Below are 27,417 nucleotides of genomic sequence, written 5' to 3' on the forward strand. Positions count from 1 at the left end.
TTTAAATTTCTAGAGTCTACTTGTACATCATCAAAATCGGGTACATTTTTATTAGATGTTACACTTAATTCATTATTTGAGAATAATTCATGATCGATCTTATTTACATCCAAATTAACATCAAAATTACGTAAACCTTGTTCGACAGGACAAAAATGAATCTTATTTCGTTGCCCTACTAGTAGTTTAAAGCTCGATTTTGATATGAATTTTAGGAACAAATGCTGGATTGGGTTGTCCCAATGGCGGTGGTGGTACTCCCATATTATGTGCCAATGGATGTGCATTCTCTGAACTTTGTGCATTGTCGTTATTATTTGAGTATTAACGATTATTATGACGATTACCTCTATTAAAATAACCATGAGATTTTTCACCTTTATAATTATTAGAAGCAAATTTATTGTGCTGATTACTATTAGATGTGGGATTCACATGCTGAGTTCTCTAATGAGGTGAAGTCATATTTGGATACCCATGCTTTTGAATAAAAGGTGGATATATGTTGGGTTGCATCTGAATAGGCGATGGGAAGTGTTGATAACTATAATTGTGACCGTGATTGATCTGATGTTGGTCAGATTGATGAATCTTATGATTACGATCATTATTATCTCGGTTAGTAGAAGGACGATATTTTTCATGATGAACAAAATCATTCAAAAAAGTTTCATGTGTTTTAGCATTTCGTACCAAAGCAGCTGAATTGATGGTATCATCAAAGTGAGCGCACAACAATGTAAAAATTACTTCATGGTCCATTGCCGGCAAAAAATTCTTAGCCACATTATACTTAGAAATGAAATATTCAGTTAAAGTTTGATCTGTACCTGGTCGAAATCTACCAGTATTCAATTGAGCTTTTAACTTAGCTTGTATGGTTGGTGACCACATACGATCCACAAACTTATTCTTAAACTCCTCAAAAGTATGAGTATCATCTTTAATAAAATACCACCAATCTTTGTGACGATTATTGCTTGTCATGTTGCTCTCTACAATAACCTTGATTTGTTCCCATTGTTGTATTTTATTACATCAGATACTCATTCAAAGCATTAATAAAATTCATGGGGTTACGGTAGTCAATACTCATTTGAAAGTCTTGTCTAGGGGATTGGGAAGAACTGTAAGCTGCATTGTTAGATAAATTACTAGCAACTGTTTCACGAACATAATCATCTAACTTAGTGATAGCAGCATTCTTGTTACATTTATTTTTAACAACACTAATTTCCTCTTGATCATGATCAATATGATTTTGGACTTTATTGAGGTTAGATAACAGATCCTGATATTTTTTCATTTTGGTTATCTCTTTCACATTCAAAAGTGGTAATGTGTTGGTCAAGTTTAACTTTAGAATTTTCGACACTTTCAGTAACAGCTTGTACTTTATCTTCAACATGGCCACAGAGGAAAGAAACACTACTGTATGCTTATTCCGGGAACATGGCCACGGTTTCTTTCCTCTGTGACATGGCTAATCTTAATATTGATAGATCTTATGTTTGAATCGAGATTAAGGGTTTTATCCTGCAATTTTGAAATGTTTTCCTGATTTTCATTCGCGAAGGTCCTCAATTCAGAATTTATCTTGTATTGTTCAGCTAAGATTTCTTGCTTCATTGCCATGCTATCCAACCTTAACTTCTCAATGTTTTCATTAGGTTACCTTTATTAATCTTTGCATTACATTCGTTGATTTTTTCATGAAGTTCTAAGTTACCTTCTTGAATAGACTTCTCAAGTCGCTTAGATTGTTCCTGACTCTGTCGAAATTGGTCTTGAATCTTGTTAGATTAGTCTTGAATCTTGTTGAATTGGTCTTGAATCTTGTTAGATTGATCTTGTCTCATTAACTGTAATAATATATTATTGCTATCCATAGTGGTAGTATTAACTGGACCATTAGTATTTGCAGACACCTCGTTTGAGTTATTTAATACTAAATGTAGGCTATCATCGTCAACTTGAACCACATTACTAGGTTGATTATAACTTTGATTAGAGCTAACCTGATCTAGAAATACATGTCTGACCGTATTTTCATCAATATAATTATCACTAGTACTTAATTCCTCAAGATTGCTTGATGTATTTTCTGATAAGACAGTGTCTCTAGACATTTCATCATCACTACTTCCTGATTTATCAGACATGGTGGTTATACTCAATAATGATCACTGAGAAAAAAATGTTGGGGTAAAAATTTTGGTAAGGTTCTACAACAGGGGTAACAATTTGAGGTGTTTCGGTGATTAAACTGTACTGGACAGTCGGGCCAAAACTTGTGTTGGATAAGACATCGGTTTCCTTTTATATAAATCATGGGTAGCCCTGTATAAATTTATCCTAACATAACTAATTCTAATCGAAAAATTCTTATTAAAATCGATCTACATTAATAGCGCCAAATTTGTAATTCTAAAAGTGTCAAAGTATTGTAATATTGTAATATTACAACATGAATGCACAAGACAAACAAGATCATCTGAGCAAAACATTGTAAAGTGTGGCTCTACGGCCATATGTACCCATACCAAGTTTCATAGCTTTATCTTAAATACAAATGGAATTAAAAATCCAATATTGATGTTTTTAATGGTGAAAAGTGGTTATGCATGCAGTACGAAAATATTTAATTTCTCTGTTATTCTTTGACCAATCTTAATAAATAAGGTATCCTTAAAATTTTGATAAAATTTACTAACTTTTTTGCCTCTTGTAAATTTTCTGTAAATTGAAAGGTTTTTGTGAAATTTGCCATCAAATATTTAAAATGGCCGCCATCTTGAATATGTAAATCAAAAATTTTTTATCTTATTTTTCAAAGTTGAGTCTTTATAGCATAAATATTCATGGCAAATTTCAGATCAATACAACATTTCGTTCTTGAGATAAAAATTCCCAATTGAAAAAAACAAAATGGCAGCTATAAGGATAACCTCTGAGTTCTGGACACTTCAAATACAACATATTTGTAGTCTCCTATCATACAGGTACGATACCCAAAAATGTTCGACACTGCTTCTGATACATTCTGTATATTGCAAGCAACCCCCCTTTTTACTTTCCTTGCCCTATTACCATAGGTAAGGAAAGTATTGCTTTCGAAAAAAAATTAAGGTACCCTAATTTCAAGTTTTCTATACATTTCAAGGTCCCCTGAGTCCAAAAACATGATTTTTGGGTGTTGGTCTGTGTGTGTGTATGTGTGTATGTCTGTGAACACGATAACTCCATTCCTAATTAACCGTTTGACTTTAAACTCAAGGTCCTTATACCATAAGGATCCGACAATAAAAAATTCAATTAAATTCAATTCAAGATGGCGGAAAAAATAGCGGATTACTAAAAAAACCATGTTTTTCACGTTTTTCTAAAAAACGGCTCTAACGATTTTCTTCAAATTTATACCATGGATAGCTATTTATAAGCCCTATCAACTGACATGAGTCTCATTTCTGGGAAAATTCCAGGAGCTCCGTAATATTCTTGAGGAAAATGGCGGATAATGACTGAAAAACCATGTTTTTCACGGTTTTCTCAAAAACGGCTCCAACGATTTTCTTCAAATTTATACCATAGATAGCTATTTATAAGCCCTATCAACTGACATGAGTCTCATTTCTGGGAAAGTTGCAGGAGCTCCGTAATATTCTTGAGAAAAATGGCAGATGATTAATAAAAAACCATGTTTTTCACAATTTTTTCAAATATAACTTGACCGATTTTTTTCAAATTCATACCCTGTATAGTTATTCATCAGCTCTATCAACTGGCATCAGTCTCCTTTCTGGAAAACCAATGGGGGTTCACCCTATCCTTGAGAAATGGACTTAGTAACCTCCTTCTCGTGCATGAGGTAGGTAGGTAACGCAGTTCATAAAAAGAACACATAGTCGAGATACTTCATCTGTAGAACAGCTGTTTTTACGACTTTAAAAAAATGACTACTAAAAAAAATCATCGAATTTCAGAATTCACACAAAGGAAAAGTTCTCTGAAAACAATTATTTAAACACATATACAGAAGTCTGATCATAGTTTCAAATATGAGCAAGGAAAGTTGTGTGAGTGTACCACACCAGATTTTTTATGTCTATATTGATTGGACTAGTATGGATTACAGTAACTAACTATATTACCCACGGTATGGCCATTGGAATTTTTTTCCCACCGCCGCCATGAAGATTCCAAATATTTGAATTTTACAATGGAGCTTATATGGGATTATAAGTAAAATCAATTGCTTTTACTTGATAAAGTATATTTTTGTGATTATTAACTTTGATATAATTTCTTTAGTGTATTTTTATGAATTTCCAATATAGTTTTGGAACTTGAAATAGTAAATCGTAGATAATAGCAAGTAAAAATGAAAGGTAGGTAACGTAACCTGAAGTTCCAAAAAAATACCATAACACTTTTGAAATGTGTCATGATTTTGTAATAAATTTTGTTCCATTGACAAATAATAAAGCTCTCATATCTATTTCTAGAAGCATGATGAAACTCTCATCACAATAGATTCCATAACAATGAAATAGTTTGTTTTATTCAGCCAATAAGTCTGACAAAAATATTGTAAAGCACAACATTGAATATAAACTCTGGAAGAGCCAATTATTCTAGCCATAGTACTACTTGATGAATTTAATAAACATGTAAGAAATTGAAAAATAACACACATAACCATTATTGTCTATATTTAGTGATATTTCCAATCTCAACCACTGCTTGTGGTAATGCAACTCAAAAATCATATCAATAGCTATTGCCATGCTACCATTTTCTCCTAAATAGGTTGGATAGCATTTTTCACTTATTAACCTAAAGAAAGTTATCGGCTCCAAAATGGTAAATTCTTGATAAATTATGCATTATTGCTTATGAATTAGAAATCCAGTTATCAGAGCAAACCAACTTATAATTTTCATAAGAATTTTGGCAATATACAACACAAATCCACAGAACAACACCTTACAACACTTAAACATATAGCATAATTATAAGCTAAAATACTTATCCATTTATATAGTTGAAAACAATGGCTATAGGCTTGTAAACACTCAAATAAAATTATACTAAATTAAAACACCATAAAACTGTTCAAATCTCAAATTAAAACATTATGAATTTCAATTAAACAGAAAAATATTCAGAGAGCACAAAACACCTTCAACAGCCAGCCACCATTTTTTTTAGAGAAGAGTAACAAAGACCTGCCCCTTAGATGAAGCCAAGAACAGTGACGTTATGAACATGTCAACGATATTAATTTCCAAAAAATTATAAATTACAAGTTTGGAATTTACATTTTAGATTTGTTCTCAATAAAACTTTGTTTAGGAACTGTTATTCTGAATTCAAAGTTATGAACGTGAACATGGATGACAATTACCTCCAGGTAATGTGGTAGCAAGAATTTGCTAGCATAAGACTAGAGCAGGTTAGTACAAAGCGGGGAATAAAAGAGATAAATGATACATTAAGTAAAAATCACAAAAAATAGGTCATCTACAGCAGAAAACTAATGATCTTGAAATATCAATGTTAGATGTAGAAAAATCAATGCAAAACAAAATCATTCAAGTTTCTGATAGGGTCAATGAGGTTAATGAAAGAGTAAATAAAAATAAGATCATGGTTGAGCAACAAAATATGACACAAAATGCTATCAATGTAGAAAATAATGAAAATATTAAGCATGTTGAAAAAGAGGTTGTAGAATTAAACGTAAAAGTAGACAGGGAAATCAAGGTATTAACCTCTTTGAAAATAGATTGTCAAGAAAATACAGCTGCTATAACTGAGCTTAGGGAAAACATAAATAAAATTAACATGTCAACAAAACAGATGTGTAATCATACTGGTAACAATAGTAATTTCGATAGGTTTGAACTCCAAATGCAAATTGACAAAAAGAATCCAATGCATTTCTTAGTAAACTTGACCGAGTATCTTGAGAGAAATGAAATCACAAACTGGATCAAAATTAAAGGTATTTTGGAAAACAATTTTAATTGAAATTTTGCTCATCGTGATTGGTGGATTTTCATCCGTTTTGATGTAAATAACTTTGAAGAATTTAAAGAGAAATTCATTGCTAGAATGTGGTCAGACGACATTCAGTCATCTGCTAGAAATGATTTGAGATTTTTGGAAAATATAAGCCAAACTTATCTAAGAATCTTACTGAGTATTATATTTCTCGTTTCAACATTGCTAAGAAATTCAAGGTTGATGATCTAGTTGTAATTTGAAATTACATTTTGTCGAGCAAGCTGAAGAAGTTTTCTGCCAAGCTGATATTTAGGACACATTTCTTGCTTCATATCATCAAACCTAGCACTTTGATCTTATTTCAAATTATCAATCTTAGGATTTTGCTCATCAATCTTAGCATTTTGCTCATCAAACCTAGCATTTTGCTCATCAAACCTTTGTGTTAGGAACGCTATAAGATTTAGATCATTTTTAGCTCCTACCATACTTGTTTCATTTGATATTTCTACTACTTCCTCATGAATTGTTACATTTGAAACGTTTTCACTTACAGCTACACTATCGTTTGAGTCATTGTTTAAGGTTAGGTCTAAATCTTGAGATTCTTCATCTGAGTTTTGAATGTTTTCACTGGAAAAAATTCATTATTTTTATTGTTCTCCATCTTGCTACTGCATAAAAAATATTTACTCATCAGAACCTGAACTTTCTCAAAACGATTTCCCACTCAGCAGCATCTCCCATTCATAATTCATCAAGATATATATCCTACCAATAATTTTTTATAACCAGGGATATATTTTGGAGTTTGAGTCCCACACCAGGGCGTACCATTTGCCATGCTACCATTTTCTCCTAAAAAGGTTGGATAGCATTTTTCACCTATTAACCTAAAGAAAGTTATCGGCTCCAAAATGGTAAATTCTTGATAAATTATGAATGGATCTATTGCTTTTGAATAAAAAATCCAATTATCAGAGCAAACCAACTTATAATTTTCAAAAGAATTTTGGCAATATACAACACAAATCCACAGAACAACACCTTACAACACTTGAACATATAGCATCATTATAAGCTAAAATACTTATCCATTTATATAGTTGAAAACAATGGCTATAGGCTTGTTAACACTCAAATAAAATTATACTAAATTAGAACACCATAAAACTGTTCAAATCTCAAATTAAAACATTATAAATTTCAATTAAACAGAAAAATCTTCAGAGAGCACAAAACACCTTCAACAGCCAGCCACCATTTTTTTTTTTAGAGAAGAGTAACAAAGACCCGCCCCTTAGATGAAGCCAAGAATAGTGACGTTATGAACATGTCAACGATATTAATTTCCAAAAAATTATAAATTACAAGTTTAGAATTCACATTTTACATTTGTTCTCAATAAAACTTCGTTTCAGAACTGTTATTTTAAATTTATTTATCCTCTATGCTGTTTATAATGATCTGTTAATTCTGAAATAGAACTCTGTTTCAGTGATACCATGGAATGTGCAACACAATTATTTATGATAAATTCTCAGTTAAAAGTTGTTCGCATATCAATTACTCTGATATTTACTATCAAGTTTTATAGATCTTGAATTGAAGCTTTGATTTTAATCGAGAAAAAATGTAATATTACACTATTGTACCAACATGTTATGGGTAGGGTACTTAGTACTGAAGAGAAGTAGAGAAGTACTGAAGATCAATCAGAGAAGTCAAGACGTCTTTAATCAACACTTAATTATGGTTAAATATTTCATAAAATGTTATATCCAATTGAACCACAAAAATATATTGAAATTGGATTATTTGGAGTTTGATCCAATAAATGGGATGAGGAAATACACAAAATTGAAATTTATCTTTCTACATATTTATATAGATCACTGGTTCCCAATAAGTTGTCTGCGAAAGCTCCAGAAGTGGTCCGTGAGGAGTCCGAGAGAAGGAAAATTGATGTTTTAAGCTTTATTTGTGTTTTTTTTTAGTTATATTTTTTGTCTTTATTTAAGTATGATTAATTTCTCTTCAAAAATGATATATCAAACTCATCTTAAGTTCATAATAAGTTTCCAATTGGTAAAATAAGTGATAAGTTCCAAATGTCTAATGCTATAAGATAGGACTTGAAAGTTTGTTTGGAATCTTAATGGCGTATTAATTTGTACCATGTGACCGAGCTAACCAATCAGAAGCGTGACAGTCAATGGCCATACTGTGGGTAATATAGTTACTGTAGTATGGATGTATTTGTAAATGAAAATTACTTGTAATGATTGGAGAAAGCTTCTCTCAATTTGTACCAAACCACTATTAATATGAATGCTGAAGAGAAATATTCTATTGAAACTGGAAGATGATAATTTATGAATATTTTCTCACAACATATTTTGGTTGTAGGTTGATGGAGCATTGCCTGCAATAGATGTCAGTCCACCAACTGAGAGAGCTCATGTCACTTGCAAGTTGAAAAAACTGCAGAAGGAAGCCGAACGTTGCTCTAGAATAGAAAAAGACAATTTCACCCTTTTACAGCACCTGAGCTCTATTATGCATACTAGCAGAGTGGATAATATGTGGATTGAAGCTCCTCCAAAGTAAAAAATTTTAGTTTATGATTGAATAATATATATCCTCCATATTATAATAGAGAAAATTGTAGGGTTTTCTGTCCTAATTTTCATTGATATTTCATGCCGCATAAGTGGAACTGAATTGATTCAGTTTTCATCATGAATTGAATCATAAATAGAATCCAAGCTACTCAATTTTGGGAAATGCTGGTGGTTGTCTTCTCTTGGATGTATAAAAAGTATTGGTTGAATTACATAATAATTTTGGTTCATAAGGCTCTCCTGTTCGTATTATTATATGTCACTAGCCAGCAGGCTCGCTTCGCTCATATCACCTTATCCATCTAGCAAGAGGGCTCTGCCCCTTGGACCCCCGGCTGATCATCCAGAATTGATAACAGCAGACTCGCTTCGCTCGCCTACATTCTTCATTCAGCTTGCTTCCACCCGTTAAATACAGACTTTCAGGCTCTTTCCAGCTAAATAAAACCGCCGATTTTGGACGGATCTTTGGCGTTACACAGCTGAGCCTGTGTATCAAATTTGAAAAAACTCTGGGGAACGCAAGGAAAACGCTGTAAGACCATCTTAACCTGTGTACACTCCAGTGTTCACACTTTCAAGTTGATTTGTTCATGAAAGCCTTTGAAAAATTTACTGAAAACCCAAAAAAATATTAGACGGACCTGTGTATCAAATTTGAACAATTTGTGTCTATAAGATAATATAAAATTTGAAAAATTTTAAATCATGCCAATTTTGAGCCTACCTTTGGCGAAATATTAAAGTCCTTTCAATATAAGATAATTAGACCCTAGCTGAGCCTCTGTAGGCCTACCTAATTTGAACGTTTTATGTCGATTTGGTCTTGTTAAAGCTATGAAAAACCGCCGATATTGGGCGTTATTTCAAAACCCTTCCAATATAGCATCTCAGCTGAGCCTGTGCACCAAATTTGAACATTTTTTGCTAATTAATTCTTGAAAAAGCTTATAAAACGCAGAAAAACGCAGATTTTGGGCATATCTTTGGATTTTTTTTCAAATCCATTCTTAGTTTGCCACTAGCCCTTTCACTGCCAAGCACGAAAATATTCGTTTTTGAAAAGTATGTCTGGACACACCAAGCCCGAATATATTCGTTTTCATCTTTGAGCTCACTGTGCCATCCACGTATATTCTTGTTTGCCTTTATTTTATAATACTACAGACATAGTCTGTAGTGTTGCCAACATAATAAGCCAAGTCTCAACTGATTCCGATTCCATTCGACGAAGATTTGCGAAGATTCAGCTGCAGTGGAGCGCAATCAATGTGTGTGTGTGTGTAGCTTTGTTATATGTTGTGATTCAAAAGTGTAGACTTGTTTCTGTTTGTGAAGTGATGTCAATTTGCGTTCGTTATGGGTAATTCAAGTAAAATTTATTCTGAACATGAAATTCAAGCTTTTTTACTTAGTTCAGATTCTTAAATTGATGAAGTGGAACTGGAATTTTCCCGGGGCAGTAGTGATAGTGAAGAAGACAGTCAACCTTCTCCTCTTCCACTATTATCATTATAATTTATATCCTCTTATTATTCAACTAAGAAAAAATAGAGTGCAGTTGTATAAGTATTAGGTACATAAAGTGAAATAGGCTATATACTGCTGCTTCATATAAAAAGTTACTGATGGATTCATTCCATGTCAACATTAATTCGGTCTGTCAGACACATTGAGCTCACATTTATACGGCAGCGAATGGGCTAGAAGGCTAACTGAACAAATCTGCCAAACTTCAACTTATTTGGTTCAGTGGATTTTTGGTTCTGTTGATTAATAATGAATGAGTGAGTGAGTGAATGAATCAGTGCCATTTCGCTTTAGGGTAACTTAGGGTAACCAGATTCTAAAGGCCGGCTGGTGTCTCACTCGGATCGCCAGCCCGGCCACCTATCCAAGTGTCTGAACTTGCTTCTCACAAGAACACCAACGATTGCTTTCTGGTGAGCCACTGATGGTAAAGACTGGTGGCCGTGAGTAGTAAAAACATAGAATGTAGCCAAATTTTTTATTCTTGTGCTAATGTAAGAGATAAATGTTTACAAACTTTATGTAAAACATGGAAAGTATTATCAAGCGAAACGTTTAAACTGTATGAAAAGTAGATCTATGTATACATAATAATATAATCTACTATTCTAATAAAGGAAAGAACTGATGGCTTATACACTTAAGGTATAGGAAGTTCACGAATGACGCAACATGACTTAAAATTTGAAATAACTTGAAATTTTGCATATATATAGATTCTATATATATATATCATATATATAGAAGACGAATTTAGAATTGAAAACAAACAAAATTGGGACTCCAACAACAAAAGATGGGACTTAAATGAAGGTAAACTAAAAGAATTACAGGAAGACATTAAGGCTACAAATCTAGAAATATCACTCATAAAAGAACAGTTCACGGAAGTTTCAAACAAGTGCGATAATGCGTGTGCAGCTGTTGAAAAATTTCGCCAAGAAAACACTCTATTAAAAGGTGAGCTAGCGCAAGTGAAAAACGATTTGGTAGACTTACAGCAACATACGAGGAAGAACAATATCCTAGTGACAGGTATACCCGTAACATATAGGGAGGATATGTTTACTGTGCTGGATGCAGTCGCGAGAACGATCGATGTGAATTTCAATTATTGCAGTGACATTTCGGCAGTGCACAGACTCCACAATCGAAAAGACGACTACAGGCCACCTCCGATAGTGATTAATTTTACATCTCGCATAGTAAAATCTAACTGGTTGGCCGCGAGACGTCTCAAAGGCTCTCTCACTGCTAGTGAACTCAATGTAAATTTTCCGAATACTCCTGTGTATCTGAATGAGCATCTTACTACTTTGACAAGATCTATATTCAATTCATCCAGACAACTAGTCAAAGACAAAAAACTTCACTCAGTTTGGACCACGGATTGCAAAGTGATGGCCAAAACAGCCGCCGGCCAACGTCCATTCCGTGTCCGGGATATGGAGCATATCGCAGAGTTGAGACAAAAACGCATCGAAACATCTACCTACGCTAACGCTGCCGCTTCGGAGGTTCCTAGAAACAAGACCACCACACATCAGGAAGCCGACCAACAAAGCCCTAAATAACCGACCGGAAATACGTGTTTTTAGAAAACAATATAAGACGATCAGCTGTTAATACATATGTAAACAAGATAATACATATTATTGTCCCATCTTTCACAAATAAATAATTCGTCTTATTATGGCCACACTCAAGCGAGAGACAGGCGTGTAACTAGGTAATGCCGCACTACAACTACTGTAAGTAAGAATATGAAAAGCATTATTATTTTTTTTTTAAATTTTATGTAAATAATCTATAGAATCTCACAGAAACTCACAGAGTATATCACACAGAGTGTTATTTTATTTTATCAAAATATATATTTAGTTACAGAATCTCACAGAGTAATATCACACAGAGTGTTATTTTATTTTATCAAAATATATATTTAGTTACTTAGAGAAGTACTAATTTTACATTTATTTATTTAATTTAAAATAGAGGAATTTATATGTTTTCCAATAAGTTTATTTGCATGTTGTTAGAAAGTATGCATAACAACTCGCAAGAGAGATTGAAAATATCAATTTCGATAACCTAAATAAAAATAGAGACAGAAATAAATGTACATAATATTCAATTAAAATTAGTTTATTCTCATGTTGTCAGAAAGAAAGCGCAACTACTTGAAAGAAAGATTGGATATTTCAATTTTCATAGCCTGACTAATAATAGAGACTCAACAGGAAATATTTCCATATACCTACTTAATTCATTTTTCAATCATCCACTTGGTTTAATATATTTTTATGATCAAAATATGTATTGGTTTTCCGAGTATTCCACAAAACCTAGATAGTGTTTCTGAAGCGATTGAATCAATTTCTGTTCTGAACTGATTCCCTAGACTTTTATCATTAATAAGCCATGATAAGATTACATTACAAAACTTCCACCTCAAACTGATTTTTCCACTATTCTTGAGAATGAGAGGTACATCATACAGCCTGCTCTTCATTAACGTATTTACTGATAACTTACCTTCTGGAACACATCACAGTAGACTATTATATCATTATCATCAATTCGATAGATCAAAGTAGCGTAATACATGCAATAATCTCATTGGCACGTCATTTCGTTGGTAAATTATTAACTACACTGAATAAACCCTTTCAATCAAGTTTTCTTCCGTACTGTATATAATTGGAGTTTTCAATAAGTTAGTTTCCAAATTTTTTCCACAATAAAATTGAAAGGAAAAGTGATTAGCTGATTAGGTAGGCTACAGTAGTAAAAATAATCTAGCTCTACAGAGTATCGCTATTCAGGCACGGCCCTAGGGACTTTGCCGCCCTGGGCGAGATCGGCAACAGCCGCCCCCCCAAGTATCCCGTCTAATTGTTAATCCCGGGTTCCACCCCTTCCTTGAGCGATCGCCTAACTATTGTGTATCCACTGTGATGCGATCGCGCCATTCGCACCACACAGTCTCAGTAAACTCTAAATAATTATGTACTAGGAGTCCCAAGTGTAATTGCACATTTAAAAATTATTTTTGTTTCATAAACTGTTTAATGTTTCCGTTTACAGATATATTTTTTATAAGCCGACTTGAAAATTTACCCGAAGGTTATCAGTTGTTTAAGTTACAATATTTATTGACATTTAAACAAATATTTGACAAATATAAATATTGGGGAATAGTATAGTCCAGTCAATATAGACATAAAAAAGAGGGTGTGCTTGCAAGTTATATTGTAGTTCTGATTTTATAATATTCTATTCGGATACATGAAAAAATCCAGAACCAAATTCTTCATGCAAAATTCCTTTCTGCTATATACAGTGTGGCCCAAAAACCTCGTATTTTCGGCTCATTTTCCAGTTTTCAGCTATTTCCGCCAAAATCAGTGTTCGGACAGAAAAATTTGCTCTCGCCCTTTTTTAAGATTATAGAATTCTGAATGAAATAAGATCATTCGGAACTCTCTATCTCTAATTAGTACTGAGTTATGAATTTCAAAAATGAGTGAAATTTTAAGAAAAAACTCAATTTTGATCATATTTAGTATTTGATCAACAATATATCCAGATTGTTACAATCTAGATAAAAATTCGAAATCCCTTTGGGCGTAATTTTGTGCTCTACAATTTGAGACTAGGTAGAGCGCTCTATCTCATAGATTTCCAGGTACACCTAACACCTGACCTGTATTGTGAAAAACACCTAATTTTTAGCTTCAACCATCACCATCCATATTGTCCTCACAGTGATATTTTTCAGAATGATTTAAGTTTATGGAATTATGTTCTAAGAGAATCACCCGTTAGATGCACTTCATTTCAGTATTTCCTAGTGGAGAGGCGCGCTTAAGGATACCTCAAGGATCAAAATTTCAAACACTTATAAATATTGACAAAAAGCTCGGATCTCATCGTACTAAACTTCATTCTTCTCGGCACGTCAAGGCGGTTCAAAATCATGCATCACAAGTCAAATTCGGTCGGAGAATGGAAAATTTGTTGTTGAGTGTACTCAAGCCCATATTCCTATACACAAACAATGGCCAATTTCTATATTCGAAGCTGCATATCTTGTAAATGCTTCAGATTAAAATTTCAAATCTAGTGAGGATGTTAGAGTGTTCCCCGTCTTTCTACTGCAATTGAATACTTTCAATACCAATACGATTCGAAAGTTATGGAAAATTTTTAAAATGGCCTTGAGGTGTTTTTGAGCGCGCCTCTCCACTAGGAAATACTGAAATGAAGTGGATCTAACGGGTGATTCTCATAGAACATAATTTCATAAACTTATATCGTTCTGAAAAATATCACTGTGAGGACAATATGGATGGTGATGGTTGAAGCTAAAAATTAGGTGTTTTTCACAATACAGGTCAGGTGTCAGGTGTACCTGGAAATCTATATGAGATAGAGCACTCTACCTAGTCTCAAATTGTAGAGCACAAAATTACGCCCAAAGGGATTTCGAATTTTACATCTAGATTGTAAAAATCTGGATATATTGTTGATCAAATACTAAATATGATCAAAATTGATTTTTTTCTTAAAATTTCACTCATTTTTGAAAAATCATAACTCAGTACTCATTGGAGATAGAGAGTTCCGAATGATCTCATTTCATTCAGAATTTTATAATCTTGAAAAATACGAGGTTTTTGGGCCACTCTGTATATACCACAAGGGAATTTTGCATGAAGAATTTGGTTCTGGACTTTTCCCATGTATACAAAAAAAATCAGAACTACAATGTGAATTTCAAGCACCAATGTATATAGTGACTGGACTAGTAACATAAAATATCTGATTAAACTATTTTTATGTTCGAAACAGGTACACAATAAGAAAACAGGCTGTGCAAAGGCTAAAAAATAAATTTGCTACTGGTGATATTTTTCAAAGTTTTTTTATTTGTAAATTATCAAGCTATTAAAATGAAAAAGTTTTATTAGGAAAACATTTTTTTTCCAATCATTACTTTTCAAGACATGAGCGCCTAAAGTTTAAATTTTTGGGACAGAACATTTCAAACTCGGTACGAGATAAATCCATGAAATTCAAAGGATGAATTCTTCATGGTATTGTTGATTGAATAAAACAGAACTTTTCTGAAAATATCAATTTTTGAGAAAAATATTCATTTTACGAAAAAGGACCAAAAATAAAGTTTAGTTGAGTTTTTTTGTAAATTGAATAATTTTCTCAAAAATTGATATTTTCAAAAAAGAATTCAAAATGTTCTTGTTTTATTCAATTAACAATACCGTACCATGAAGAGTTTATCTTTTAAATCTTATGGATTTATCTCTTACCGAATTTGAAATGTTCTGTCCCAAACATTTAAAATTTAGGCGCTCATATATCAAAAAGTAATGATCGGAAAAAATGTTTTCCCAAGAAAACTTTTTCATTTTGATAGCATGATAATATACAAATCGAAAACTTTGAAAAATATCACAGGTAGTAAGTTTATTTTTAGTCTTTGCACAGCCTTAAGACGTAGACTGCAACAGAGTATTAGGCCTACTTAACTTGCTAAGTAATTAATACATAAATACATAAATTCTTATTCAGTCTCTATGCTTATAATTATATTATTGATTCTGTATTGATACAGGTGTGTATGTATAGTTATTACGATTGTGTTTAATGTCATATCTAAAGTTTTCTTTAACAAAATAGCATGTCTTGTCTCTCGTATAGATTCTGAGTGCACCAGGCGGCTCGGCTTGCTTCTTATGTATTAAGAGATAAGAGTAATGAGCGATTTTATGGCGCCAATTGATGCGTCTCCAATTGAATGCACGGAGTATGCAGATATTAATGATTTTTCTTTAAATTATCCTACATTTAGTTTTTCTGAAAACAGAGACTATGCCGGTTTCTCAGTGATCCACCAAAACATAAGAAGTTATAGAAGAAATATAGATGAGTTTACAATTATTCTACAGAGCCTCAAACATCGTTTTAGTTGCATAATATTGACTGAGGCATGGCTAAATGACGAGAGTGACCTCTTGGAAATCCCGGGGTATACGCTCCTCAGGTCGTATAATAGCCTCAACCAGTGCGATGGTGTGGTCGTATACATCGACTGTGATCTCTCAGTAACTTGCAGAGAGCTTCAGCTGGGCGGTCTGGCCACCTGTCTATCGATAAACTTTGACTGGAAGGGAACACTCTGTGAAGTCCTTGCGGTGTATCGAAGTCCCAACTCCAGCTTACCTCTTTTCTTGAATGCTCTAGATAATTATCTCAAAGAATCAAGGAATGGGGTAATGCAAATACTTGCTGGAGATCTAAACTGCAATATCATTAACGTTGTCCCAGGTTCCATAGAGGAAAAATTCATTGACGTGATGAATGAAGCAGGACTAACAGCATGCTTAGACAAGGTGACAAGGCCGGCCAGCAACACTTGCATAGACCATTTTTTTGTTAAATTGCCACTATCATTTAATGCCTCAGCTGCTATTCTCCAAACTGCTGTGTCCGACCATTATGCCATATGTTTGAGTATTCTATCAAATAAGGATGTAAAAACCACAAATAAAGATCAGTATTTCTCAAAGGTAGATTGGACAGGAATTCAAAATGCTCTCTCATTACAGAATTGGGACTCCATCTGTGATGAATCTGATGTGAGTGTTGCAACACTCCTTTTTATAGAAACTCTTCAGAATATAATAAAATTAAATACTAGAAGAATTCATGTAAATGCAAGAAATAATAAGTTGAAGCCTTGGATTAGCATAGGCTTAATCCAATCAATCAGGCATAGGGACAAATTAAAAAAGAGATTGAACAAACAACCTTTCAATGCTAACTTGAAAAATGAATTCTTACAATACCGAAATAGATTACACTCCCTGATCAAACAAGCTAAATTCAATTATTATAAAAACAAATTAGACGAAGTCTCAAACAATCCCAAGAAGTTTTGGTCAACTGTAAATGAAGTTTCTGGTAGACCTAATGAAAAGCTAGCATTTCCGGTCGATGTTTTCGCGCAGGATGGGCGGACTCAACAGAATGCTACCGATGTTAGCATCAATTTCAATAAGTTTTTCGCCTCAGTGGGGAAGAGCTTGGCCGACTCGCTAACTCCTATGGGTGAGCCAGAAATAAACGATTCCGATCATGCTGTCGAGTCCCTATTTGAATTCCAGCCTGTTACACAAGATGAGCTTAAGAAAGTAATTGATAGCATGAGAGGTAATAGCGCCCCAGGCCACGATAGTATACCTGCTAGGGTAATCAAAGAAAATCTTCACATCCTCCTACACCCTTTCAACATTTAGTAAACTTAAGCTTCCAGGCAAGTGAATTTCCAGACATTCTGAAAATTTCAAAAGTAATTCCAATTTATAAATCAGGCACAAAAAATAATTACACCAATTATCGTCCCATTTCACTATTGTCTATAATTTCAAAAATCCTTGAAAGATGCGTAAAGATACAATTAATGCAGTACTTGAACAGACATAACCTTCTATCCACCTCACAATACGGTTTTCAGAAATCAAAAAATTCTTCTGATGTATTATTTGATTTATCTAAATATATTGCAGATAATATAAAAACGAGGAACAAAGTAATTATTAAAAGTAATCAAGAAGCTCTTGACAAAACTGGAGATGATGGGTATCAAACAACCAGCTTTACAGTGGTTCAGGAGCTACCTGAAAGACAGAGTTCAATATGTTCAGATCAATGATAGTTTGAGTGGCCTGGAGCAAGTTGATTACGGGGTTGTGCAGGGGAGTACTCTTGGGCCTATTCTCTTCCTGATATATGTTAATAATCTACCACTGCTGAGCATCAAAAGTAAACTTTTTTTATTTGCTGATGATACGGCTGTGGTCTCAACTGGTAAATTATGGGACGACGCATACAGGAACGCTACAGCTGACTTGTCTAGAATTAAGGCCTGGTTTGACCACAACTCTTTGACTGTCAATATCAGCAAGACCAAGTACATGCCTATAGTAACCCGTAATCAGCAAGATCCAGGACACAAAGACCTGAAACTTCACTCATGTGGGGACTCTACTTCAACTTCCTGCAACTGTGAAAACTTAGAAAGAGTTAATCAATATAAGTACCTTGGGATAACAATTGATAACACCTTAAGTTGGAGTCCGCACATCCAGTTGGTGAAGCAGCGACTTAGAAGGCTACTGTATGCTTTTTCCCAGTTGAGTCAAGTTTTGACTAAGAAGCAGTGTAAGACAGTCTATTACGCATACGTCCAGTCTATTATACAGTATGGCATACTGGTTTGGGGAGGCCTTCCTGCTACCCTCCTTGAACCGCTTGCGGTGTCGCAGAGACAAATTATCAAAACTGTTTTAAATAAGGAATGCCGATATCCAACAGCACAACTTTATACAGAATTTACAGTTTTAAATGTAAGACAATTGTACATTAAATCTTTATTGATCTACCTAAAAACTAATAAACTTAAAATTTTATCAGATATTTTACATACCTATCCTACACGGTATAGAGCTAACTTCGGTTTTGCGACGCCGCAGGTGGTTCATGGAGTGGAGCTGAGGACACCTTTTTATTTGGCTCAAATGGTCTATCGTAATTTGCCCGCTGAGATAAGAACTGATATGGATGAATGCAGTGGGGCTGCATTCAAGCGTAAGGTGGAGGGGTGGCTATACCGCCTGGGCTGGGAGTCGTCAGAAAGCCTGCTTCAGTCTGTTTATTGGCACTAAGATCATCTCTATTAATTTGATAGATTTTCTTATACATACATAGATTTTTTTTTCATTTTTGAGATTATAAATGTTCATAACTTACCTTTCTTCTCTTTATATTTACCACACACTTTATTTAATCGTTTATAGATTCACATATCTTCATTACTATATTCTTTTTGATGGTCACTGGGGAATCGGCTGGTTTCTGTTCCTCGGTAATTTTTTTTTTATATGAGAAGCTACCATTATTTTTCACAATAAGTATATACAAAATATATTTCACTCTTGCAATCTCAAGAATTTATTCATATTTCAATTCTCGAATCTGTATATGTTACTCTTATCAATATTTTTCTGTTTATGAAATTTCGTCAATGAAAAATGTAATAGGTAATATTTAATTTCATAATTATAATACAAACTATCTTATACTCACCTTCTTGTTAACAAAGCCGGACATTCTATTACCTATATAATATTATGAATAGACTATTGGTACCCAATGTAACAAGAACCCACCCCCTACACTCAGACGAATAGTTTTGTAGGGGTCATTCCAGTAAAACATGCTCTGTAATACAATGTAATCTGTATTTTGTATGGAATAAAGAATATTTGAATTTGAATTTGAATTTCTCAATTTACCGAGGATAGTTATAAGCCAATTTTACTGTTGGACAAACTTGAAAGGTGGATTGAATGTCATAATGTTCTCCATGAGTTCCAGGCAGGCTACAGGAAGGGCTATTCAACAATTGACAACATCTTTAACCTAATGAGCATTGTCAACATTCAGTTAGACACCAGTGGACAGAAGACCTATGCATTCTTTGCTGATTATTCAGCTGCATTCGATAGAATATATAGACATGCTTATTCTATAAATTGTCTAAGATGGGTGTCTCATATAAAATGCTAAATGCGCTGAAGAACCTATATGAGGAGTCATTGGCTAGAGTCAGGGTATGTCAAGGAGCTTCGAAACTAAAACTGGTGTCAAGCAGGGTTGTCTATTCAGCCCCCATCTTTTATTCACTGTTCATTGTACCTGGAACAATGTTTGGATGGAGGAGTGAGAATAAGGAAGAGCATGCATAAAACTGCTAGCATATGCAGATGACTTAGTTCTGCTTGCCTCTGACAAGGTGGGTCTGAGAAGAATGATAACCAATCTGGAGGCATACTGCAAAAAATGGAATCTCAAGGTCAATTTGGCAAAGTCAAAGATAGTTATTTTCAGGAAAGGTGGCAGACTGGGCAGACATAATACATGGACGTACGAAAATGAAGTTATTGAAGTAGTAAATAGCTACAAATATTTAGGTATGAACTTATCATCTGGATTGTCTCTGACTGCTCACTTTCGGGAGAGATCGTCTTCAGCGAGAATTACCCTGAATGTGTTTAAAAAGCTGCTGACGCAAAACAATATTCCTTTCAAATCCAAACTGAATGTATTCGATGCAGTGACCAGATCTACGCTTTGCTACGGAGCACAAGTATGGGGAGGAAATATGGGGAGCTATATGATGATGTAGAAAAGCTTTAACGTCTCTTCCTTCGAAAAGTTTTTAGCCAGTATGGACACCAGTATACAGCATGTTTCTGGAAACTCGATGCTTGCCGCTGCTTGTCTACACAGTGAAACTACATGCCAAATACATTAGAAGATGCCTGCAGCTCCCAACTGAAAGGTATCCCAGATTCTTGTTGGAAGAAGTAATGACAAAGGGAATTTTTGTTGCCAAGGATTCGATGATCTTAGAAAGATTATATAACATCAGCAAGTCCGACTTCTCTTCACCAACTTGTAGCATCAATGAAATGGGCGAGAAAATTATGGAAACATTCCGTAATAATTGGAAGGCAAAGCTGCTGCGAAGTGAGCGCTACTCCTTCTACCGTGACCTGGCGGATGGTGGGAACTACATGCATGAGCCGCAAGACTTCACACTGATTAAATGGTTCCTGAAGGCTAGAACAGAGCTTATCCAGCTCAACAAGTATGCAATCAACCAGGACGTGAAGCTCTGCTCTCTGTGCAACCTAAAGGAGGAGGAAGATGTGGTGCACTTCATTGCCAGATGTCCGATGCTGCGGGAAAGCCGGTGCATTTATCTGAGAAGGAGCGTTCTATCGATGGATGAGCTGAGGGCATTGCAAGGCTGCTTGGAGTTACAGATACTCTCTAGTTCAAGAGTTTAATTACCACTGAATGGACTTATATATCACAGAATGTGCTTCTACTTTCAGTCTTATGTATTTTTGTCTTATATGCTTTTGTATTTATAGCCAACTCCCCCTGACGGATTTCATTCATGGGGAAAATTAGCTGACAATATCCATTACATAATCACTTTGTATTATATTTTCTTTCACTGGAAGCTCTTATTATTATTATTATTACATTATAAGCAAATTTTAAACTTAACAAGATCTCAGTAGGTCCAGTTTGTCAAGTTTTTAATTAGACCCTTGTGGAGCATGGGTTACCAGCTAGTCTATAATATTATCACTGTATAGTTCAAGGAATAGTCTATTTTTTTAATATATAAGGGATAAATCTGCCAAATTATTCCCATCCTACCTATTATCACTATTGAAGCACTCTTCAACATTTTCCAATTATTATTATGATTACAGTTTTTCGAATAAAGTTGGAATTTATGCAGCACATCCGAATCGTTTGCAGAGAGTTTCACCCACTACTAAACTAAATCCAGCTTGCAGTAGAAAAGAGCGTTGCTATGGATGTAGCCCACAAAGGATTCCTCAACAGGTGAACAAACAACTAAAAATATACAAAGATAAAAAACTTCTTTTCATTTTTAAAACAAATTAAGTATTGTATAGTCTGTCCAAAAAGGCGTGAGCTCTGAAGGATTAGGCCGACCCACCACTACTCACACACACAAGCGCAGTCCGCGTTTGTGTGTGTGAGTAAAGTGTAGTCCGCGTTTGTATGTGTGAGTAAAAAGATGGTCTGCATATGAATCACCTTGTGCTAAGAAATACATTTTTCCAACACTGTCAACTCTACTCAATTTGTACTCCAATTACTAAACTCTAAAAATTATTCCTTTCAAAATGAGTCTAAACACGGTACAATTGTGACAACTCTAAACAGTTTTATACTGAATAGGTTACTTATAATAAGACTTTTCTAAAAGCTTAGAGTTGTCACAAATGTATCGTGTTTGGACTCATTTTGAAAGGAATGTTATGTAGATTTCAGTAATTAGAGTACAAATTAAGAAAATTTAACAGTTAGAGAAACGTAATTTTTAGCACAGGCATTCTATTGGTTTCAATTGAATTGTTCTTCGTTCATTCTTGAACGTTTCAATAGCGCAGGTAGGCAGGGCGTGTGTGCCTGCGCGTGGGGGAGCGATGGTCAGCTTAATCCTTCGGGACTCACGGCTGCTTGGACAGACTTTAATGATCTGATTATTCAAGAAGAAGATATACCGCACCATCAATGATACACAAATTAATAGTATATGAGTTGGAGCAGACTTCTTGGCATTATAGGAATTTGTGAGAATAAGGTAGGCCTACCTTAATGACGAATCAGCACAACATTGAGAGCGACGAAATTCTGTATACATCGCATTAGGCCTAAGTAGGAGTAAAAACTATATTGAACAAGAGGGAAAGTAATAGGGATTTATAAATATAGTGTTGAGTTGTTATTATTTAATAAAAATAACTTGATAACACAACTCATGAGTTGATACAGAATTATTCTACGGGTTGAAACCCTTACTCTACAAACAAGCAGAATCACATTAGAAAATTAAAAAATAAAACTGATTATATCTATTTTATTAAGCTGGACTAATTTGATAGTATCTTTCAAATATTTCCCATTTATATTTCAGTGCTTGTCAATGTTTTTTTAGATGAAAATCCCAGAGGAAAGAATACCTTGGGAGCCTCCTCGTCAGAGTGTATCAGTAAAACCATCTAAGACTAAGGAAGACTCGAACAAAATGGTATAAACAATATTACATTAGAAAGCATATTACTGCATAATATGTTTTTACGAAATACAGTAAAAAGATAAAAATATGAATTAAACTAGTTTGATTTTTTTGTGTTTGGAACATTGATTGTGAAAGATTAAAATGTTTCAACAAAGTACTGCAATTACACATCAGTGCTTATTTATACAAGATGGAGAAGCGATTGCCATGAGGTTTTTGTAGTCACTGCTAGGAACTCTTGGGTTTCAATTGGAGTTATTTCTTCCATAGATCTTATTAAGATTAAATACTTTGAACTATTTGTCATAAGAATCTACAAAAAAATTGTTTCGTTTACCGGTACTTGTTAGGTATTAAAAATGTTGATATGTCTGAACTGGCTCATTGTCCAACTTGCTTCAGACCTAATATTGCAGATTAAAATTGAATATAAAAACCGATACTTCAATCTTATATATTTTTCTAGTTTGTGCTGAATTCAACAATCAAGTATTAGGCAATACAATAGAATGTATGGAAACAATATCACATTCCCTCTGATGAAAGGATCGAACTCAAAATTGATTGTAAATCCGACTAAGAGGCACTGATAACTTGTAAATAATGTATTTATAATATTCAATTGTTAAGGAAGGACTTGAGGCCACGTTGATAATTGTGCTCCTTGAAAATTTCAAAAGCATTTTCATTATTCATTATTGTCATTACAGATTCACAAGTATTTTTGTTTGTCCAATTACAGAAGAACTTATCCAGATGTGAAGTTGACATTCCGGAATTTAGAGGGAAAAAATGGTCCCCACCTCTTTCTGAGCCATCCGCAAACTCGTCCATTAAAAAAAGCAATAGCAACTCAGCTTCTTCCAGATCATCTAATCGGAAATCGTCAAGACCAAAAAGCGAGAAGTATACTGAGAAGAACCTTCCAAACATAGAAACTCAAAGCATTGTTCTCTCAAGGGGTGCTCTCCATCTGGCCGTGAATTTTCCAACGCACACGACCGTCATTTTGAAGGATGGCAGTCGGCAAAAGGTTCTTCAGTCAGAGTATTGCCACTGTGCCGCAATGCCACCAACAACGCCCCCGCCCCCGCCAACCAAGTGAAAACATCGTCATTTTATATTTTATAGAAACTAACTAGTGATCATTTTCAAAACACATTAATTATAGACAACAATGAGATTCAATAGAGTTGATTTAGAATTCTAGATTCAAGTAGTTTCACTTCATAATTATTATTCAACAAAAAACCTAATTGAATGCTGTAAATCACCCCGAAGACTTCTGCTACTGCAAATGATTCCATCTGTAGTTTCACTTCTAAAAATAGTATTTTTCGACTTTTATAAAACTAGGCATCACATTATTGAAGTAAAGAATGATCTTGAAAGTATACTTTTTAGTGTTTTGGTATAATCCTATTTTATATTTTCCTATTTATCCACTATCATCTACCCTAGTTTCAAATATAGTAAACAAATAAATTAAAAAATGACCATGAAAATGTTTTCTATATGTTTTATACGAGGCGCGTTCATAAAGTAAGAGCCATTTGGTCACAGAAAAAAATATACTCATAAGAAACAAATTAGTTAATATTTAGTTAGGTACAATCTTTCTTTACTCCTCTACATAATCGCCGTTCACTTGTGAACATTTTTCGTACCGCTGCCCTAGCTTCTTTAACCTTCCCGAACTTGCCGCCTGAGAGTGGAACCAGTTGACAACGGCATTTTGAGTCCCTCTTCGGTTTCAAAGCGTTGTCCACCGAGCCACTGTTTAAAATGCAAGAAGAGGAAGTAGTTGCTAGGTGCAAGGTCGGGATCACTGTCATCTGGCATAATTCTCCTCCACGATACCGCGCGTCCTCACACTGCTGCCAAAACCATTAAGAAAATTCAAGATTTTCGTTGGGAAATTTTTGACCACCCACTCTACAGTCCCGACCTTGAACCTAGCGACTACTTCCTCTTCTTGCATTTTAAACAGTGGCTCGGTAGACAACGCTTTGAAACCGAAGAGGGACTCAAAAACGCCGTTGTCACTGGTTCCACTCTCAGGCGGCAAGCTTCTATGAACTGAGGTTAAAGAAGCTGGTGTAGCTGTACAAAAAAATGCTTACAAGTGAACGGTAATTATGTAAAGAAGTAATGAGTGATCGTACGCAACTAAATATGGCAATAACATTTGTTTCTTATGAGTATATTGTTTTCTGTTACTAAACGGCCCTTACTTTATGAACGCACCTCTTATTAAAAAAAAACATGAAGCAGAATTGTTTGTTGTGAGAATTCACATTTCTAGAATAACAATAGAATAATTTAATGTTGGTATAACAAGATGTTTTGGTATATCAATCCTTTATTTCAGTTCAAGGTGGAACCCAGGAAATAATAACTACTTGAAAATCATAGTCCACTTCTGGATAGGACATTCATAATACATTTCGACTGTTAAGAAAAATCTTGTTTGAATACATCAAATTTGAGTTTCATCTGGATTGTTAAACAAACTCGTTGCTATGTATCTTATTCAGCAGGTACACATTAGTCAAATATGAAGGGGAGAAATGATAGAGGCTTTCAATTTCTGCTTTTGAAGATGATTCGAACATTTTCGTTATCTGCAAATAAATCAACGAGAAAATAGTAAGTTATTAAATAGAGAGCTATGCCATCCTATGATATAATAGATAAGAGACTCAATTGTATTAATTACATAATTTTTAAATAAAGCAATAAATGGCATATATCAGTGATATTACTGAGAAACAAAAAAATGTATAAACTACAGATGATTATTATTATTAAATTATCAAGACAAAATTAATCGAGAACAATGAAATGAATGCAAAGAAACAATGGCAAACTTTGAAGTATATATCGAAATTGCACAGGGTTGAGCAATGAAGTATGGAGGATTTGGAATAGCTGTTACATACTCATTTTTCAACTAGTCTAGATTATCTTTTCAGTAGGCTACTCCATATCTCCACGCAACGAATTGAGGCGTCCAGAAAAGGTCTGGCTTAGAAATTCCATAGCTTCTCTCGATGCATGACATGTAGTAACAGTATCGAGGTTGATATGTCATCTTCTTATGTTAATATGTTCATTAAAATGAGAGGAATTTTGTGTTGATAGATAATAGTTATTTATGTAACTAGTGCGCAAAGTGACACTTTGCTACACCGAGAGAAACGTTTATGCATGAGCCGTATAGGCGAGTGCGGAATGTTTCTTGAGTGCAGCAAAGGAACTTTGCGCACGTATTACACATTAAATTTTTCCTACTGTTACCATTGAATCTGAAAAGTGATTAATTAGTGGTAAAAATGTCCTATGGTTCATCAAATGTATGCCTGTGTAATTTTGTAGTATTTTTTTGCTTATGGTGAAGGTTGCAATCATTCCACACCAAAATGCTCATAAGTTGATGTGAATAACCATAGTTATGATATTTCAAAGTTATTTCAAACTCATCTTTATATCTCATCTACAGGAAAAGTAACCATTATCAATGGTTCTCAATGTAAAAAATGAGTAACATCAAAAAGGCCTACAATATTTCAGTCAGAGGTTTAATCATAAGCTTATTCATGTACAAAAGCAGAATGATTATTAATTTTTCACATTCTATTAATTTAAAATATTCAATATAATTTTAATTTTTCTTTATTTTCAACCTAAAATTTTCTAACCTAAATTAAATTGAAAATAAAATTGATTAAAAATCAATCAATCTAATTCAAATATTAATTATATAAATATTAGTAATTAATATAATATATAATTAGATGTTCTATATTTACATTAATTGTAATTATATATTCTTATATTTGTATTATTATTTATTTATAAAAAGCTTCATAAATTAATAATTCAACTATTCTAGTTGTTTTTATTTTCAATATAAGCTATTTATTAATCAATTTCTAATATTTATTTTGTCAAAATTACATGGATAATTTTCATTTAAGTTGAAAATTCTCAGAAAAAAAATATAGGACCGTGCTGAGATTCGAAACTCAATGAGTGGCAGGCAGACTCTTTACCCCTTAGCCACGGTGACTTGTCGATGAGAGGTGTATTCAATTCGGTGTATAAATTGTCTAATCACATTCAGGTTGGCCAACTTAATTTTTACTTTGTCACACTCTACCGTCATAAAGCGTGTTAACTATTTTTTTTTATGTTTCAAATTTAGATTGCATAGCCTCCAAGGCCGCAGCCTTCAATGTGACAACGTCGCAATCCCCACTCCTCACCGGCCGGCCGATAGACTCTCAGAACATCTCTCATTAGAAAACCTCATAGCTCTACTCTCTGAGTCATTGGCTTTGTTATTCTACAGTGGATTGCATACCAATGTGATCGGAACAAACAATAGGCCTACTGCCAAGAGGAGAAAATTACATTAGTTATTATTAATAACAAACATATATTATTTAATTAGAAAAAATGTTCGGTCCAACCTTAAATTTTTCTCCATCCCGTTCTTTACTTCTCCTGTCTGTCCTGTTTGTTGAAAGG

General features: G+C 33.9%; 2 protein-coding genes across 14 annotated transcripts in view; one reads left to right on the top strand and one right to left on the bottom strand.

Annotated features, from left to right (window-relative positions):
* LOC111060105 overlaps window positions 1-24,858 on the top strand; it is a 47,341-nt gene extending 22,483 nt beyond the window's left edge. For 4 of the 5 annotated variants that reach the window (XM_039423860.1, XM_039423857.1, XM_039423858.1 and 1 more), the window contains exons 2-5: window positions 8,419-8,615; window positions 21,542-21,677; window positions 22,801-22,893; window positions 23,627-24,858. In XM_039423860.1, the coding sequence (XP_039279794.1) occupies window positions 8,419-8,615; window positions 21,542-21,677; window positions 22,801-22,893; window positions 23,627-23,989 (789 nt within the window). In that variant the 3' untranslated portion in view covers window positions 23,990-24,858. The remainder of the gene's footprint in view (window positions 1-8,418; window positions 8,616-21,541; window positions 21,678-22,800; window positions 22,894-23,626) is intronic. The other variant, XM_039423861.1, reaches the window with a different exon arrangement.
* Window positions 24,859-25,019: 161 nt separating this feature from the next.
* LOC111060104 (meiotic recombination protein SPO11) overlaps window positions 25,020-27,417 on the bottom strand; it is a 74,337-nt gene continuing 71,939 nt past the window's right edge. For 4 of the 9 annotated variants that reach the window (XM_039423866.1, XM_039423864.1, XM_022347748.2 and 1 more), the window contains exon 9: window positions 25,229-25,508. In XM_039423866.1, the coding sequence (XP_039279800.1) occupies window positions 25,389-25,508 (120 nt within the window). In that variant the 3' untranslated portion in view covers window positions 25,229-25,388. Of the gene's footprint in view, window positions 25,509-27,417 lie in introns of all 9 variants that reach the window. The other 5 variants (XM_039423868.1, XM_039423862.1, XM_039423869.1 and 2 more) reach the window with 5 other exon arrangements.

Source organism: Nilaparvata lugens, chromosome 3 (assembly GCF_014356525.2).
Source record: "Nilaparvata lugens isolate BPH chromosome 3, ASM1435652v1, whole genome shotgun sequence".
Taxonomy (NCBI): Eukaryota; Metazoa; Arthropoda; class Insecta; order Hemiptera; family Delphacidae; genus Nilaparvata; species Nilaparvata lugens.